Source organism: Meleagris gallopavo, chromosome 1 (genome assembly GCF_905368555.1).
Source record: "Meleagris gallopavo chromosome 1, MGAL_WU_HG_1.1, whole genome shotgun sequence".
Lineage (NCBI taxonomy): Eukaryota > Metazoa > Chordata > Aves > Galliformes > Phasianidae > Meleagris > Meleagris gallopavo.
The window spans coordinates 48760124-48778675 of record NC_139404.1 but is presented as its reverse complement, the minus strand read 5'-3'; the positions used below and the strand labels follow the sequence as shown (position 1 = coordinate 48778675).

Genomic DNA, 18552 nt, shown 5'->3' with positions numbered 1-18552 from the left:
CCATGGCTGTGCAGAGAGCCACAGGTAGCTACAGACAGCACCCAGCTGAACACAGCTCCGGCTCCACATCTGTCAGCTCTGCTGAGCTAAAGAAGGAGCAGAGTAGGGGAAAAAAGCCATGTGTATTCATGCTGGGGTGATGCCAACACTGCTGTCAAATGGAGGCAAGCAGCCAGCACAGAGGCGAGGAGAGCTCTGAGCTGACCATTGCCAATAACAACAGCATCTCACGGGCCCCTCAGCCTCCATAAGAGCTTGTGGGTCACGCCATGAGCCCCAGAGCATGGAAGTCAACATGGCACGTTTATCTGGGCTGTTTTAGGTATTGCCAGTGCTCACAGCAATGTCCCTGCATGGTTCCTGCACACAGAACACCCGCCCTTGAGAGCGATGCCTCAGCTGCTCGAGGCACAGCTCACCGCAGCACAGGATGCAGGGGGACAGAGGACACAGCAGCCCACGCACAGGGACCAGCTTTCCCAGGGGGAGGTGGCTTCTCTCTTTGTTTTCATCTTCACCCCACCTCAGCGCTCCTTCCTGTGACGTGCAGAACCCCCGGGGCTCTTGCACCCAGCCCGCAGCTGCACCTGGCCCAGTGGGGACGCGTATGTAAAGCACAGGCTCTTTCACACACCGCTGACTTCCTCTTGCCAAGGACACAGCGAGAAGGATGGCCATGGCTTCCGTGGCCGCCTGCAGAGTCAGCCGTGCCATACGGCCCCTCGTGACGCGGTTAGCCCAAAGGGGACCTCAGCACCACAGCACGTGGCAGCCCCTCCTGAAGCCCGTGGGCCAGGAGCTGCTTGTTTGAGGGGGCTCTGAGCGAGGCACGTCACCCCCCCGAGCCTCCCGCATGCCACTGCTCCTGTGCTCCAGCTTGTCACATCCAAGCCAGCCCGAGGGGATCCATCCTGCCTTGCATCTCCGTGCCGTATTAATATTTAACGGTGAGGGAGAGACAGCCAGAGACTTTGATTTCTCCCACCAGCCAGCTCAAGGACAATTCCTCAGCACGGGGAATTTCAGTGCTTCAGAAGGTGGGTTTGGGCCGGTTCACAACAGAACTCAACCACATTGCATTGCCCCAGGAGAAGGGTGAACTCAATACTCCATGAGAAGGGCAGGAGCTTGGTTGTAGCCCCCTTGCCACAGGGATGGACACCAAGCAGCACAGATGCACTCCTTTACCTTACACCAGAATGATGGCAAACATCAAACTCTGCTCATCAGGACAATGCCGGCCCAGATTTGCAGCCCCAAGGACACTAAAACACAGTGCCAATGTCAACTCACTCCCACTGCAGAGGAGGCAGCTCCTGTTTCATGTGCAGTGCCAGCAAGGCGCAGCGATTTAACACACGTGCCCAGAGTCATGCAAGAGATCAGCTACAGAGACCAAGGGAGCCCAGGGATTCTGGCGCCAGCTCTGGGCTGTGCCAGCTCTTGCTCTCTCTTGCATATAAATCCTTTTTCCCCACCAGTGAAGGACAGCTGGTCAGCGAGCAGAAAGTGGCAGTTGATCAACAGCTGGCAGCGACGTGGCACATCAGCGCAGGGCGGGAAGCAGAGAAGGCTCGGTGAGCAGGGGGAGCTGCCAGGTGACTTGGGCCAGCAGAAGGAGGCAGAGCAGCTGGGGTCTGACCTGAGCAGAGCCCTACAGAGCTTCTATAGAGTCAAGAAAGGCCAGAAACTCCACAGAAGGAAACACTTCCTCTGCTTTCACATTCTTTCCAAGGCATGCAGCAGACCAGACACCTCTGCCACGGCTCTGCAACTCAGGGCAGCACAGCAGAGTCTTTCCTTGCCCCCCTATCCCAGCCAAGCCTCTACCAACTGCAGATCTCATTAAGTAAAGACACTTGGGTTAAACCAAAGATCTCCAAAGCTAATACAAGAGCTGGCCTCAAATCTAAATCTCTACCATCAGTTTCAAGGTTTGGAGGGCAGGCAAATTGCCTGTGCTGAGTTATCTCTGCTGTTGCAGGACAGAGATCATTTACTCCAGGCCCCATAACAGTACACAGCTTCTTTCCCTTGATAACACAGACCGAACATACCATGTGTCTTATTATGCCTAAAAATTGGTCTGATTTAACTAATGCAGTTGCAAACCCAGCAGAAAAAAAAGCTTCTCTTGGAAAACCTGGGCCAACAGAGAGCTATAATCCAAGCAGCTAATGCTAACTGTGCCCATTTGTGCTAAAATCTCTTACAGAGCACCTCCATGAGCAGCTCAGCCAGCCGGCTGAGGACACAAAATCTTCCTCCCGTGGGTCACACTGCAGCAGCAGGCAAGTCCTCATTAAAGCCTCACTCAGCGCTGCATGACCAAAGCTCACTTTAGTGCAACTGGTGTAAGCTCTTCTATGCTAATCAAACTGCTTTTACACTAATTTCACTGGCACACAACTGACAAAAATATGTCCACAAAGTAAAGTAGCCAAAGTGGCAAAGCTCACAGGTACTTTTGCTGGAGAGAGGGAGATTTTTCATTGTAGACCTCCAAAGAAATAGGGAATCGAGGCACAGAAAGATTTAAAAAAAAAAAATCCAGAATATTTCTATTAGTTTAAGTTTCAGCTAGGCTGACAAGCTCTTTTGTGATGTTTGAAGTCGACAGCAGAACCTAAGTGAGTAGCCTTAACTCAACTCCAGGCCCTCCAAACCTCTGTTCTGAATCCAAGTGCTACTTTCATAAGGCCGTTATCAGATATTAGCACTGGCTACTCCATCGAGGTGGGGGCTGCCTCGTCTGCTCAGCATTGTTATGTCCTGTCTGAACTAATAGCTGACAGTTCCTAGAGGTATTTACACAGTTGTAGCTGTAGCTTTAGATGTGTCCCAACGACTTTCAGTTGTAAAACATGATGGACCTGAGACACAGTGTCATATTCTTAGATACGCTCCACTTCCCCTGCCAGTTCTATTAAAGACTTTTTCCTAAAAGTAAGAAAAATATTTGCCCCTAGGTGAAGTGAGACGTTTGCTCTTAAGGAACTAGATTTTATTTTGTAGCAGCTAGGACTCAGCCACCTGTGGGCAGTACCAACAGTACCTCTCTCCTTAGGAAGTGGTAGAAGGAAATACTGTATCTGATCCACTATGTTTGAAGGTGTTGGACAGCAACACATGGGGTGAACCAAAGAAATTTTCATTTTCACCAGTTAAAATACGGTTTTTACCCAAGCCCAGGATTTTTCAGGGGGAACCAGAGAGCAGCCAAGGAGATGAAAGTCTCCCGACCTTAGAGCAGTTGCAAAGAACACACAAGAATCACTCTTTTCTCATTTGGTGCCACAGGCCTTCCTCCCCTCCCCTGACTGCACCTGTACACTGAGAGCGAATTGAAACCAGACTATTCTGAAACACGGTCTCATTTATTCAGAGGAACCCAAAGTCAGAGTGAAGCTCAGCCAGCATAACCAACAGAGAAACTGGTGTTTCAGTCTCTGGTGGTAAAGTCCTTGCAGGCACTGGCAGGATCGCAAAGCAAGCTGAAAGTAGGGCAAACCCATTAAGCTCCCCATCCTTCTTACATGGCCATGAGACTTCACACATCTTTCTCCTCTGGGTTTTAGCCATAGTCCAGCCCTTTTGGACACCATAACACAGCTGAGCGGTTTAGCTCCTTTGTTCCAGCTGACAAACAACCTATCGCTCCCCTGCCAGCAACAATACAACTGGAGCTGGGATTTGTGTGTCCTCTGAGCAAGGATACAGGCTTTGTGTCTTGCTGAGCTGTCTTTGCAAGGACTGCCAACACTCACAGTTGATTAAGCCTGCAATGCTGCTTTCTCCTGCTCATAGACAGATGTCAGAAACAAGCTAAGCAAAACAGCACATGCAGCTACAGCTCCGCACCTAGGAACATTAAAGCAGACTATTAAGGATTAAGTTAAACCGCAGAAGAGCTTAACAGATTCTGTCAGAACTTAATTTCTACCTGATATGCAATTCTGGATAAGAAACAGCCCAGTATTTCAAGAAACAACCTATTCTGTAAGGTGGCTCAATTCAGCTCACGGAAGCATCGTATTTTGAAAGGTTTTGCCACCACCATGTGGTGGAAGCAGTGACTGCAGCCTACTAAGTCACAACTCACAGGACGTTTGAAATGCCAGCAAGGACCAGTTCCTTAGCCTGGTCTAATCGGGAAAAGCACTGATAGGTTTTAGAGCCCACCCCACACACCTAAACAAAGAAATCACACAAATTAATATTATATATTTTATTAATTGAAAACTCCAAAACACACTATTGACAGGCAGTAAGAATAAGGCATGAATTACTGCTGATAGGAAGCTATTAGTTAAACAATTGCACACATCGTATGCCCAACTTGCAAGAGTCACTGTGTGTTTTCAGTACACTGCTATAGTCCAGTTGGCCTTCACCTCGAGTCAGCTGCAGAGTGCAGAGCCTCAGCCCTACAGATGCTAGAGGGAAGAGTGCAGTCCTGCAGCTCTCTGAAGCTGAACTGCCCAGTCTGCAGAGACTTGCTGGAAGCCAGCAACTTCCATTATTCTCAGATTTGATTCTCTGGGAGCATGAGAGAGGAAAAAAAAACAACAACAAAACAGTTCTGTGGTTTTAATTTGGAAACAGGGGCTGATTTTCTATAGCAACTGCATGTTTCTCCAACTGTGGCCTGCTTGTAAAGGCTGGAACCCAAGTACTGCCACATCTATTACAGCACTCCTCATTTCTTAACTCGCAGAAAGTTTGACATCTTCAGAAAGATCTCTCCTTGGTTTGCAGGAGCTGACTTGCAGCAGCACAGCTCACAGCTGTTCAAATCAAATTATTTTGGGCTTAAGAGATAGAGCCTTTTTGTCTAAAGATTTAAAAGAAAGCTAAAGTGCTAGATATCTTCTTCAGTCCCTTCCTTCCTAGTTATGTGCCAGGCATGGAAATGCTGAGCCCTTCAGTGGGCAGATGCTCACACAGCTGGATCATTAACTGCCAATTGCAGCATATCTTGAAGCTGAAGGACTGCCTTTCTCCCTTGTTACTCTCTTGGTGGGGAAACAAAATCTGCAGTGAGGTCCCGCATTAATCCAAGGTGCTATATTTCTGTTGAGAGGAAGCAGAAACCTGCTGCCTCACCTGCTGCCTACAGAAATTAAGACACTCAACCATGGTAAGAAGCATCTAGGATTAGCTGCCTGTTTTACTGAGAGAATATCAGGAGAATATGCTGTTCCTGGCCACTAGCAAAGTGGCTGAAATCCAAAATCCATCACACAGTGGCATTCAAATGTAACAACAGGTAGGCATCCCTAATTCAAACTATCCTCTCCTCACCTATACTTTATTCACTCAATAGGAATCAAAGTTTTTTCATTTTTGTTTTTTAAATAGACTAGCAACTACAAACAGCTCTGGATGAGTGGCTGTAATAAATCCAGCAAGAAAGCTTCCCAATGCAATTCCAACTGCAGCAGCTCAAACGCCTGGAAGTAAAGAAAAAATGATGAATCTGGATAAATTCTCACATCAAGAGGCTAATCACCAGCAGAGTTCCTCATCAGCAAGCTGAAGTACAAGGCAGAAACTCCTGGTACACGACCAGCACAGATCTGTAGCATCCGGAGAAGTCGCTGAGCGGTGGCAACTCGTATCCCTTCCAGCTGGAAACAGAACAGAGAAGTTACTTAATCAATAGGGGGAAAAAAAAGAAAAGCAGTGATTAACCGTGATAAAAGAAAAAACTGGAACCAGCTCTAAGTATGATTCAGAGCTGCTAGTTACAGAAAACACCCATGAGATTCATTTACTCCCTGAATGCTAAAGGAGGGGCAGAGTTATGCCAGCTGAAAACCCTAAGAAAGTTTCAAGTGCTCAAACTCACTGATTCTGATTTGCTGAGAGAGGCAGCAGCAAACAGAAGGACAGCCAAAGGCACAAATATTATCTGCTGATAAGGAACCAATCCCTGATGATGTAATGATTATTAAATGGAAAAGTAAAGGGTGCAACTGCTGCATGCCAACTCCTGTCAGCTTTTCAGACCAAGTGGATAATTGGAAAGAGTAGCAACTCATACTACAAAACAGCATTTGAAGCAACAAAGCTTGGCTAACAGGAGCACTGTGTGGGCAAGGACACACAGCAAACAGCTCTGGGGCTCCCAGAAAGAGAAAACGCTTTGAGGAACAAGTGTACCAAGGCTTTGCACATCAGAGAAGCTTTTCATAACCTGGGCTTGGTTTTCTGAGGCTTTGAAGTAGCACCAGAAGGTGCAGGAAATCTTCAAGACCCATTTCAAGGACAGTCAGACTCTTGTATCTATTCTTGCAGAAAGTCTGGTCTCTGACACCACTTACATGTGGCAACAGCATACGTATGTATATTTATTTCTAATATAATGATGTTACTGAAGATCAGAGAGCAGCAGAATTCCCAAAATCCCTTCAGACGCTAAATAGGCAACTCACCTCTAGCTCACAGAATATCACAGGACTGCAGTAGTCTTCTCCCAGTTTCCAGATGGCATTCATCTCTACACTGCAGTTGTTCACCCTGCCAACTACAGAAGTTTTCTGCATTACAAGTCCCATTATCAACATCCAGTGAAGAAAAGTACCAAGAAATTCTGCATGTACAAAATGATCCACAGCTAATTTTGACAGCATCATAGAAGGTAAAGCAACAGCGAGCAGTACAAACAGAATGGTACAAGATGCACAATGGAATTAGCACAGAAGTCTTCCATAATACTGACAGCAGGAACAGTATCGCCACATTAGTGAGTACTGCAATGTTAACATTTGGGATAAGGGATCAGACAGTACTCTATCAGCAGGACAGAATCTTTCACTCATTAATCAAAAGGCCTGACAGAGCATTCACATCTCCAAGGGCCTCACTCCATCAGGAGAAACGTAGCACAAGACTACACTAAAGCTCTTTCTCACCCTAAATTAGGCCTTCTGAACCCTAAATTCCAGGGACACAGCACTTCTTTTACAACACCCAACAAGATGTGCTGGCCCTCTCAGTTCCTCAGATCTAAAGTAGAGAAGTGATGCAGGAAAGTACTCTCTTCACTCAGGAGAGAGAGAAAGAGAGAATTATATGAGACACAATGGGGCCAGACAGCACACAACAGGGATCACAGTCTTGTACTAAAAACCATACTTAATAGTTTAGTAGCTCATCCACTTAAATTCATTTTATTACCACAGTATCATATGCTCCTCAATGCTAATTGAGACTATTGTTAAGACTGATCTGCCGGAACAGATACAACAGCATTCTGGAATGGCACAGAAAAATAATTATGAATTAATATCACAATTTGTATTCAAGAATGAGGGAAAGCAGATCTGAATGGCAAAAGCAAAAAGGAAAGGGCAAATGAGAGAAGAGAACCCATGTTTTACCCAAGGAAAAAAAATAAGCAAATGAGCTCAGATATATTCAAACAAAGCTTTGATAAATCTACTGGCCGCTTTTGTTCAGTTTCAAATTAAGCCATTCCTTTGCTTTAAGGAACGCAATAGTGAGCTGTTCTGCTCAGAGGGGAGGGAGGGGGCAGATGCCATACGTACCCCCTGTGACAAGGAAGCACACTTTTCCCAGGAAGAATCTGACATCCACATAAGCTAGTGAAGCTTGAACATTCTTCAAGCTGTCAGAAAAGCACAGACAATCCAGTTGGACAGGGAGGTAAAACCAGCACAGCATGAGGACAAAAGGAATAACTTCCAGAAGCACAGTTGGAAAACCCGTGATGTTAACATCTGCTGATTTGTGAGCCAGCAGAATTGCGCTAAGAGCATGGCATCAGGGACCTCTAGACTACCCACAGCTGTTTAATAATCCATAAAATATCCTTTCTACTCAAGACTCAACAGTTAGGCTTAGTTTGAACTGTGTCCTAAAAGGTTTGCGAACGCTAAGCGTCCAAACTCATTAACATCCAGTGAGACTTCAGCACTCCTTAGGCTCTTTCAGAAAAGCAAACCCACACATTTCTGCAGCACCATCTGTGCTGTAAGCATGCAGCTGGGCCTGTCATTTTGGTAAATGAGAGCCCAGGATCATCAGCCAAAAGTTAAGTAAAAAGATGCTGACTTTCGTTATCTAGCAAATCTTTGCTTATGGCCTGGGGACACAAATATGAGACGAAAGACATCAGGCCCTGCAGACCTTTCCTTTCTGACTGGAGACTTACGCAGAGCTGATGCCACATGGCCAGCAGTGCCAGTGAAATGGGAACACGGGCACAGCAGCTGGCTGATTATTACATAGAGATGTTCTATCACAGCAAGTCCTAGGGTTTAAAAAATCCACTGATTCCAACACAATAAAAATGTAGATTTAGGCATGAATTCAAGAAAGAATATCAGTTTGCTCCCTTGTATTTATGCCCTTCTTTTACCTGTATTTGCTCTTGATGTCAATAACAAATGCAATCAGATCTATCCTGGGCCGAAGGTGATCCCTCTCTGGAGGTAAGGGGAGGGACGATGCAAGGTGGCTGAAAGAAAATAAATTTGCCAGTTTAACAAATAGTTTGGCAAGGCAGCATCCACTTAATCATAACCACACAGCCACTGCAGCACACCACATCGCACATAACCAGGAAGCCAGCTAACTATGAAATAATTAGGCACCAAGGAGATACAGAGATTTTTTTGGATTCTTATCTCTCTCTTAAGCCTATTCTGAGCTGCCAGCAACCACGTACTTACTAATCCCAGATGTTTAATAATGGGAGGCTTAACATAAAAAGACTCCTAGAAAAAAAATTGTCTTTATAGATGTGTATAGCAGTCATAGCACTTAACTCCTAATAGACCTTCCCAATGAAGTGAGTTCAGATGCTCCATGAGTATATTTTGCTACTCACTGCTTTCTCAAGTGAGAAATCAGATACATATCGCTTGTATAGCTTTATAGGGGAAGTGCAACTGGGGAAGAGCTCAGTGTTCCTGTGATACCATTACTCCTCCTTTCACTCAGAAGTTACAAGGATAGTTCAGGTGTTCTCTCACACCACAGTGCTACTGCTGATACAGCTGTGGGAGGAAACACAGGGCTTGTATCCCTTCCAAAGGCATCTGTAGTGTACAGAGTATCACAGAATGGATAAGGTTGGAAGGGATCAGGGAAGAATATTAACAGCACCACATTTTTTGGAAGATCATAAAAAAGATAGACTGAAAGAACAAAACTCCCAAAATTTCCATCTCTTTCTCAACATGCTTAATCTCTAGAAGACAAATAAGAAACACTGCTTTTGGCCTCCTTGGAGAGAGCCACTTGTAGCAATTAGTCTTAGAGACTGCACTATTTGCCCCAGTTTTCTTTTATCCACGCAGAGTTTGTAGCTTTGTCTGCCAGTCTCTGAACGAAGGTGTTTTGTTTCCTATAAACAAGGAAGGAAACACTGAACAGAAGCATTCCAAAACAGCACAAGATATGAGCCAAGTGTGACTAAAAGGCATGCTGTAATACAAACACCACCACACACTGATGGTGATATCTGGGGAAAGAGAAACGCCAGGAGCCTCCAGACACACGCTATGAGGTGTCAGTGCGAGGGGACACAAAACCCTGCAATGCCTGTAGGAATTAGGAAATGGGATGTGAAAGTGGCAATTACTTCCATCCCTGCTTCCAGTGACAACCAAACTTCTTTCCCAGAAAGCTGGCCGTGCATTAGTGGGACAGAACCACAAGAAGCGGACCAGCACCACCCTTCCCCCCCGCTCACTCACATGTTGATGTTGAAGTCCTTCTTCTCGCGCAGCATGGCTTCGGCGAGCTGCTGCTGCGGGCCGCCCTCCGCGCCCACCAGCTGCGGGGCGACAGGCAGCGGTCACACAGGGTTAATCTCATTTGCATACAGCAGCTCGGCGGCCTATCCCGGCAAAGGGATGGACCCTCTCATTTGCATACAGCAGCCCGGCGGCCAATCCCGACGGAGCGGGCGGGATCATATCTGCATACAACGGCCCAGCGAAGGGGGAGGAGGGGCGAGGCTACCGCCGCCGTTACGGCCGAGGATATGCCCACCGTGGGGATGAGGAGGGGCCAGCGGATCCGATCCGGGCCGAGAAAGAGCTAGAGGACCGGGGACTCCCGGGGCACCGCACACGTACCAGTATGGTGGCGCAGTTGAGCTCCGGCAGCTTAGCGAAGGGCCGCAGCACCGCCATCCCCGCCGCCGGCCGCGCGGCGATTTGAAAATGGCCGCCTCGAGTGACGTCACGCTGGGGGCGGGGCCGCGCGGCGCGAGCGCGCGCTCGCCGGCGAGCGCGCCGGTGACGTCAGCGGCGAGGCGTTGCTGGCGTTGCGGTCGTTGCGGGTGTTGCGGGTGTGCGGTGGGGCGAAGCTCGGGCTGCGTGGTGGCCGGCTTTAGGAAAGGCTGGTGTCTCGTTCCCGGGGCTGTCCTTGCCCCGGTCTCCGTCCTGGTCTTTCTTGGCTGTCCCCGTGCTTCGCTCGGTGCTGCAAACACACTCCGTGCAAAACCGCGGCGGCCACGGAGCTGTCATCGCACGGAGGAGCTCAACAGTGAGGACGAGGCGTGCAGAAGCCTCGAGACCGGCTCCCCTCCCTGCGCTGCTCGTCGCCCCGCGCTCCGCTCTGCGGAGCTCCCCGTGCGCAGAGACTGACACGGATACGCGGATGCGTTTTCTCCTCCGATGAGCCCTGCGGGAGCTGCGATAGAGGCTGACATCACTCCTGCTTTGATCCTGACAAAGGCAGACGGCTCAGCTCGTCGCCGGCGCCGTGGCAGGTGAAGCAGAAGTGATGGCGGTTATTTCTGGCTGCCGCAGCGGTCGGCAGGGGGAAGGGAGGCTGCGGTCAGGGCAGAGCTCCCCGTGCGCTCTGCTTTTGGCCGAAACAGCGTTCATAGTGCAGTGATGGTTTGGTTGTTGCCGAGTGATGGAAGTATTTGCCAGGCCGAGAAAAGCCACTGCCTTTGTAAAGCCATGGGGAGTTGGCCACGGGAAGGCCTCCTCGGTGGTTGCTGGGTGTCAGCTGGTGGGTGGTGAGACCTCACTGTGCTGGCAGTCAGAGGGCAGTTGTGTTGCTGCTGGTCAGCAGTCTGCAAGTGGTTGCATTGTGACTACCGATATATATATCTATGCAATTATCATTGCCTATCTGTTTCTATGTTCCTCTTCTGTGTTAATAAATATTTTTTATCTCAACCCGCGAGTTCTATTCTGCTTCCAGTTCTCTCCCTCATGGAGAAGTGGGCCCATGAAAACCTAATGAGGTTCAATAAGGCCAAGAGCAGGGTGCTGCACTTGGGTCGGGGCAATCCCACGTATTTATACAAACTGGGGGAAGATCTCCTCGAGAGCAGCCCTGTGAAGCAGGACTTGGGGGCCCTGGTGGATGAGAAGCTGGACATGAGCCAGCAGTGTGTGCTTGCAGCCCAGAAGGCCAACTGTGTTCTGGGCTGCATTGAAGAAGGGGTGGCCAGGAGGAACAGGGAGGTGATTGTCCCCCTCTACTCAGCTCTTGTGAGGCCCCATTTGCAGTACTGTGTCCAGGTCTGGGGCCCCCAGTACAGAAAGGACGTGGAGCTCTTGGAGTGGGTCCAGAGGAGGGCCACTAAGATGATCAGAGGGCTGGAGCAGCCCTCCTATGAGGAAAGGTTGAGGGAACTGGGCTTGGAAAAGAGAAGGTTCCAGGGAGACCTCATTGTGACCTTCTGACCTTCTAGTACTTGAAGATAGTATATAAACAGGAGGGGGAACAGCTGTTTACGAGGATGGGTAGTGATAGAACAAGAGGGAATGGTTTAAAACTGAGACAGGGGAGGTTTAGGTTAGATGTTATGGGGAAGTTTTTCACACAGAGGGTGGTGATGCACTGGAACAGGTTGCCCAAAGAGGTTGTGGATGCCCCATCCCTGGAGGCATTGAAGGCCAGGCTGGATGTGGCTCTGGCAGCCTGGTCTGGTGGCTGGCGACCCTGCACATAGCAGGGGGTTGAAACTAGATGATCATTGTGGTCTTTTCCAACCCAGGCCATTCTATGATTCTATGATTCTATCCCACCTGGGGGACAACATGCAGCCGCATGGTGCTGAGCTGCTGCCAGGTTACGGCACAACTGCACAGTACCTGTGGGTACCCAGGCAACTCCCAGCAGCCCCACGCTGCCAGCAGAGCTTTGTGGGACATGAGTGTGCACATCAGGGTGCCCTCACTCTCTCCCAGCGGGTGCAAGTGATGTAATTTGCTGCAAGTGCATGTTATTAGGGAAACTAATGACATTTCCACATATGTTGCTGGCAACTTCGACTTCCTTTGGCAAAGGCTCCTCCCAGCTGTCTTTAGACTCAGTGTAAGTCAGCTTTTTCTATTATGCTCTTTATTTTAAAGTGTACATTTCTGTGTCTTTTTTTAACAACTCAGTAAATCTTCCCAATGGGTTTCTTGACCCAAAGCCCCAGTGGCAGCCAGAGCTGGGGAGTCTGTGCCTCTTGCTGAGGGTTTTGTCCTCCACCGAGGAACCTGGGGGGGGTTCCGTTGGCACATAAAAACAGGGAGTGTTTACCTGAGGTTTCCTGACTATTTCCTCTTTCTCCACTCAGGGTTGTTTGCCAGGAAGGTCTCATATCAAATCTCTTGTGGATAAAGATGTGACTGCACAAGGACATAGAGGAAGCTGGGGCTGGGAGCAGGCTGTCCAAGGAGGTGGTGGGATCACCATCAGTGGAGTTGCTCAAGAACCATGTGGATGTGGCACTGAGGGACATGGTTAGAGGGTGTGATGGGGGTGGGCTGACAATAGGACTAGATGATCTTAGAGATTTTTTCCAACCTTTAAGATTCAGTTCTATAACCTGATCAGTTCTCCTAGAGTGCATAGTTCCAGGCAGCGTAGCCACTCCTGTGCTGCTGAGCTGCTCCAGCAGGCCCACACACAGGGATTCCTGCCTGGAGCCACTCTTGTGGGCACAGAGCAGGACAGTCTGTGTGTAGGTAGCCTGGGATATGCCAAGTAGCTTGTAGCAGCTGTACTCACAGCGAGAGCTGAGCTGCAGCTGCAGTGTTTCCATGTGGCTGAGCTGCACGTGGCACGTCAGCGCTTGCTTGCTGAGAAACCTCTGATGTGACAGCACCCGAGAAACAATCACACGCAGTGAGCTGTTGCCACGGCACCTGAGGCATGGCTGCACGGGGCTGCAGCAGGCAGAGGGATGGGAAGGAAGCCATGCACAGCCTTGCCTGATAGTGGTGCAGGACAGTGTGGGACGGTGAGTGGCAGTTTGTCACCTGTCATCGGCACCAACAGGAACACGTGGGCCACGGGTTTTTGAGGAGAGGGCTCCCACCTCTTTGCACCTGAAATGCAATCTTCTGCAAAGTCAAACCTTTCCCCTCCTGGGATATAGGGATCTGGGTGTGTACGGGCTCTGCTTTGGGGCTTGGATGGTGCTGCGGTGTTTATTAGCCTCCAAACCCCACTGCAGAGGGCAGCAGGGCTGGAAAAAAAGAATAACGAAGAGAAAGCAAGCAGCTGGGTCGTTCCCATCTCCATCAAAGCTACTGCCAGACTGGGAATGGATTCATGCAGTCTCAGAACCGCTTCTGCCATTATCCCAGTACCGGCTGCAGCGGGGCTGCTCCCAGCTCGGTGGTGGATGCAATTGTCTCTCCTCCGGGTTTGGAGGGGGGGGAGAAGAGGGGGGCTCTGGATGAGCCCCGGGCGCCCCGCGGGAGGAGGCTGCCGCTGTCCCCGCCTCCCGCTGCCGCCCCGCTCTCCGCTTCGCACCGACACCGGCAGAGGCAGCGCGGAGAGCGGCTCCGTTCATCCCGGGGGGGAGCGGCCCCATCCCGCCGCTCGCGGCCGAGGGAGGAGGTAAGGGGGCGGAGGATGTCGGGGGAGGGGGGACGATGCATGGGAACGGGGTGCCCACCTCCGGCCTGGGGGGGGAGGGGGGGCTCTTGCAAAGGGGTGAGTCCACTGCTGTCCATTTGTGCCCCCATCGCCTGCGTGCAGGAAGGCACATCTCTTCTGCGTGGGCATCGCTTCGGCACCGCTGCGTGTCCCATCTCTTGCAGACCCCTTTCCATGCCACTGCTTGCAGAAGGCCCCCCAGGGCTATGGCAGCTGTGGCGCTGTGTCTATGAGAGGCTGCTGGTGCCACACAGAGATGCTAAGATGCACCAGTCCTACGATAGTTAAAGCACATTTAAAATCTGCAGACCTGCTCCAGAAAGGTGACATCTTCTCAAATGAAAGTCCCTCTTTTCAGCACTTGAAAGCAGACGACCGTGGAAGGAAACTGGGATAAACGCTCAGAGATGGCAGCAAAATGGGGGGCAAAGCAAAACACTCTGAAAGCAAAAGAATATGATATGAGGAACCAAAACCTGCTAAGCTCTCTTCTGCCATCATAGCAGAACAGATACATATCCAGAATCTATGCCAATAGGTGGGAGGGAATAGTTTTTTTTTTTTTCCCTCTGATGCTGGCAATTTCTTGCTTATGTTAGCAAGAATCACAGCTCATTTCAGATCTAACTCTGTGCCACAAAATTGTTCATCAGAGGGCAGAAATAGAAGTCACATTCACGTGCTTCCTGCTGGGAGCCTAGGAGCAGGGATGGGGACTTTTGCTGCCAGTGCCACTTAGCATATGAATGCTTCTGGGTGCATTTCAATCCATTGATTGCTGTGGTATTAAAAAAAAAAGCCCACAGACAGAAAGTCCCAAGGGAACCAAAATGAGGCCCAGGCACATGATGGAATCAGAGAATCATAGAACCATACAAAGGTTTGGGTTGGAAGGGACCTCGAAGCCCATCTTGTTCCAAGCCCCTTCATTCACAGCTCTTCTGGGCAATCTGTTGCAGCATCACATGAGCATGAAGTGGGAAGTAGGAGGTGTGGTGGGACCCATTGCTTGTGGCAGAGCTGCTTTCTGGGTGTGCCACAAGCTGTCTTCCCTTTTCTCCAGCAGCCATGCCGCACTTCTTGGACTGGTTTGTGCCTGTGTACCTGATGATCTCCATCCTCATCCTGGTGGGCTTTGGAGCCTGTATTTACTACTTTGAGCCTGGCCTCCAGGAAGCCCACAAGTGGCGAACACAGAGGCCAATCATGGAACGAGACCTTCGGAAGACGCTGATGATTCGGGACAACCTGGCCTTCGGGGTGCCCGAGGTCTGATGTGCCCACCAGGTGGATGGAATGCCAGAGGTGGTGGGACGGCACTCATGCTTTTTGATTTGGGTCTCCTGCTTGCCACTCACCCTCTGGCCGTACGCTCCTCAGGTTTGTACAGCATGGCAGGCTCAGAGCTTTCCATGAGCTTGCAGGCCATCTTCCAGCCAAGAGTTTTTGCTCCTCCCCAGGGATGATGTCACTTCTTGGAGCCATTCACACAAAGGGTCCCACCTGAGCTGGAGCTGCCTGGCTTCTTGGTAGCACCCCAGGAGGTCTCTGCAGGGGTAACAGAATAGGTGAAGCTCTGCCAAATAAAGATTCAGCAAGATCCTGAGACCAACTACTGAAGATGCTCTGCTTTTTGTTGGGGTTTTGGAGATGGAGAACTTCAGAGGCTGGTGTTCACAGACTGATGTTTTCAGGAGCTCTACCTTTGCGTTGAACATTGTTTCTGAAGAGGTTCATCCAAGTCCTGTGTCATGCAGAGCTGCTCTGCAGCTCTCCAGATCTGTCACATAGACCTCTCCCAGTTGCTCACCCTTCTGCTCTCTGCCACTGCATGAGACAGGACACATCTCTGTGAGCTGTCTTCTTCAGTGAGGATAGTCTCCAGCTCTGTGCCACTGTCGCTTGGCTGTCACTTCAGCACAAGCTCAGCCATCCCTTCAACCACATGTCTCTGAGAAGCGACAACACACTTCCCCTCTGTCTGGTTCCTTGAATCAACACAGGTCTCAAGCATTGGGCTGGTGTGAGTGAGCAATATGCCCTTCGTAATTCTATGGGGGTATAAGGCAATTTTTAGCTCCGAGGGTTTTGGCTCAGGAAGGAATGGGTCAGGGCATTCAGGGCATCCTGTAAATATCTGAGGTCTTTCTGGCATGTTTCATCCTCCCAGACTGCAGTAGTACCACTATTACCTTTCCCACCAACACTGTGTACCCTGGCAAGAGCTGTCAGTCTCCATTCCAAGCCAGAGAAGCTGAGACCCATTCAATTCAAACAAGCACTGGGGGTCTTGATGTGAGTGCCCTGGCTGGGTAGCCTCTCTCAGCAGGGAAATGGGGCCAGCAGGTTTACTCATGTGCCAAAATTTGTGCTCACTGTGCTGAGCAAAGGCTCAAAACACAGGTGCAGTCTCACATAGGTGCATTCCATGTTTGTTGTGCCTTGGTTGCTTGGGGCTGGGAAAAGAACTGTGCTGCATGGTACCAAATGCCATCCTCAGTTTTATCAACCACATTCCTGCCCCAGCCCGCTGCCCTGCTCCATGCCATGATCTCTCCACGGCTCACTAAGTACTATTGTCAATAGAGTCCACAACAGAATAAAGGTGTGTGCAAATTGTGTGTCCACTGTGTTGTTTCCCTGGTGTTCCCCCTGGGAGCTGCCTCTAGCCAGGAGCACTCAGTTTGGTTCCTTGAGAGCCCAGCAGCTCTGCATTGGCAGGGTTTCTGCTCTGGGCATGCGGGAGGGGTGTCTGGGAACAATTAAGCCAAAGGCAAATGCTGGCTGAAAGCTGAGACTGTCTGCTCAGTGAGAACTGTGCAGAGAATTTGAGGCAGAGGGGAAGTCTCAGATACTGAATTAAGCTGCATAAAGCACTGGAGAAGACAGTGCTGGAAAACACTGGGCAGCATTAAGTTGCTCTTCTCAAACATTTCATTCCCTTTCGCTGCACAATGTATAGAAATCACAGAATCATTAAGGATGGAAAAGATTTCTAAGATTATTAAGTGCCCACGCCCAACACGTATCCAACCTGAACCTCTCCTGGCGCAACTTGAGACCATCACCTCTCATCCTGTCACTGCTACCTGGAAGCAGAGGCCAACCCCCACCTCACCACAACCTCCTTTCAGGCTGTTGTAGAGAGGCTTTCGAGTAGATGCAGTGAGTGCACTGCCCTAGCATCTTTCCATGGGGTGGTGGTGCCCCTCAGCCTCAGCCCATCCTTCATTTCCTGCTACAGGGACACCACCAACCCAACCCCATCCATGTCTTTGGCCAAGGCCATGTGAAGGCGGTGGAGCATTTGTGTACCATTTGCTTCCTTGCTGGGAGCAGACATTGTTAAAAAGGAATTTGCCATTTGAAAATTAAAAAAAAAAAAAAGAGAGAGGGATACAAAGGGGAAACATTTCAAAAATTCGAAGTGTTTTGCTATCTTTTGTAAATTGTGCTCACTTTGCATGAGAGCCAAGCTGCCATCAGTGGCCCACAAGCACAGAGGCACCACCAAGGAGGACACGGGGTTGTGTGTGGGGCTGCCCCACAGCACGGCCTGACTGCAGTGTCTCTGGGAATGACGGGGGTGGGAGCAGCCGGACAGCGTGTGTGGGGGCACCTTGGGCAGGCCACAAGCGGCCCATTGTGGTGGCTGGAGGCGGGTGATCAGACCGCCCGGGACGACGGTGGCCACTCCTGGTGGAGAGGGCTCAGCTGCCCTCAGCCCTGTGGCGGGTTGGGGTTGGGACCACAGCTGCCTCATCCTGCTGGGCCCGCTGACCTACGCCTTCGCGCCTCCACCTACAGCCCAACATGGATGAGGACGGTGCCTCGGCCCTCTGCCCTCCCACCTCCAGGCTGGCTGGCCCCAGCCGCATCCCAGGCCCCATGCTGCGGCGGACCGGCTCTCCCGGTGCTCCCACCCAGCGGAGCTGCCTCTGGGTCACTCTGCGGCAGGGGGCCGGGGGGGCTCCTTGGCATCGGCCACGAGCCCCAGCCCCCATCACTCCCGTGGCCCCGTGCCCACGGCTCGTGTCAGGACATGGAGGGGCTGAGGTCACACCAGTGGAGAAGATGTCGGGCACTGGGGACCCATGCACTGGTAGGTGTGTGCCGTGAGGTGGGCTGGGGCGCATCAGGGATGCTGTGTGGGGCAGTGTGGGAGCTTGGGGGGTTTCCCCCTCACCCTGACAGAGCTGAGGGGCAGTGGAGAGCCAGGTGTGGGGGATGTATGGAAGGGAATCTTGTCTGTCTTTTTGTGCATCTGTCCCAAGGCAGCTGTACTGGGCACGCTTGTGAGGAATGCCACCGACCCTCAGATCTGGGTGCTGGCATCACCCTGCCAAAATGTTGGTGCCCAGGCACAGCTCAGGCTGGCCACAGCGCGTGGCAGGGACCTTGGAGGAGGAAACACAGAGGGAAAGGGGATCCTGCTCTGAATCAGCCGAATGACCCACACAACTCCCAGACACAACTAGCAGCACCTTGTGCATGTGTGTGCATACATGTACATGCACACACACACATGCACAGGGGACGGCTGTGTCTCTGCACTGGGGGCAGGCAGCCAGCAATTGCAGTGCCAAGGGAGGAGAGGTTTCTCACGCCTCTGCAAGCAGAGCTGAAGGGTAAATGGGTCTTAATGAGCTGTTCACAATTCCCAATTTCCCCTCTCTG

The 18552-nt window shown here is 50.6% G+C and overlaps 2 protein-coding genes across 6 annotated transcripts; one reads left to right on the top strand and one right to left on the bottom strand.

Annotated features, from left to right (window-relative positions):
• Nucleotides 1–4213: 4213 nt before the first annotated feature.
• On the bottom strand, nt 4214–10264 carry CENPM (centromere protein M). 2 transcript variants are annotated; one of them, XM_019614483.2, is made up of 7 exons: nt 10113–10264; nt 9729–9808; nt 8387–8485; nt 7554–7633; nt 6438–6529; nt 5496–5630; nt 4214–4539 (listed from the first exon to the last, which is right to left on the bottom strand). In XM_019614483.2, exons 1-6 carry the CDS (start codon nt 10167–10169, stop codon nt 5505–5507), a joined length of 534 nt encoding a protein of 177 aa, XP_019470028.2. In that variant the 5' UTR covers nt 10170–10264; the 3' UTR covers nt 4214–4539; nt 5496–5504. The 2 variants fall into 2 exon arrangements, with proteins under 2 accessions (XP_019470028.2, XP_010708659.2); XM_010710357.3 differs by having other exon boundaries at nt 4214–5630.
• Nucleotides 10265–12939: 2675 nt separating this feature from the next.
• Nucleotides 12940–16479, top strand: SMIM45 (small integral membrane protein 45). 4 transcript variants are annotated; one of them, XM_085225382.1, is made up of 2 exons: nt 12940–13231; nt 14942–16479. In XM_085225382.1, the coding sequence occupies exon 2, from the start codon at nt 14944–14946 to the stop codon at nt 15148–15150; it is 207 nt and encodes a 68-aa protein (XP_085081508.1). In that variant the 5' UTR covers nt 12940–13231; nt 14942–14943; the 3' UTR covers nt 15151–16479. The 4 variants fall into 4 exon arrangements, with proteins under 4 accessions (XP_085081508.1, XP_085081505.1, XP_085081494.1 ...); XM_085225379.1 differs by having other exon boundaries at nt 14939–16479; XM_085225368.1 differs by having other exon boundaries at nt 12940–13836.
• Nucleotides 16480–18552: the final 2073 nt, after the last annotated feature.

Bases quoted from the DNA above. Each gene is read 5' to 3' on its own strand.
- CENPM (XM_010710357.3), bottom strand. From the start codon at position 10,169: ATGGCGGTGCTGCGGCCCTTCGCTAAGCTGCCGGAGCTCAACTGCGCC. The intron at 8,486-9,728 runs GTGAGTGAGCGG...ATTTTCTTTCAG, and splicing joins AAGGACTTCAACATCAACAT to CCACCTTGCATCGTCCCTCC. The intron at 6,530-7,553 runs GTACGTATGGCA...AAACTTCTGTAG, and splicing joins GTGCTTCCTTGTCACAGGGG to TTGGCAGGGTGAACAACTGC.
- SMIM45 (XM_085225382.1), top strand. From the start codon at position 14,944: ATGCCGCACTTCTTGGACTGGTTTGTGCCTGTGTACCTGATGATCTCC.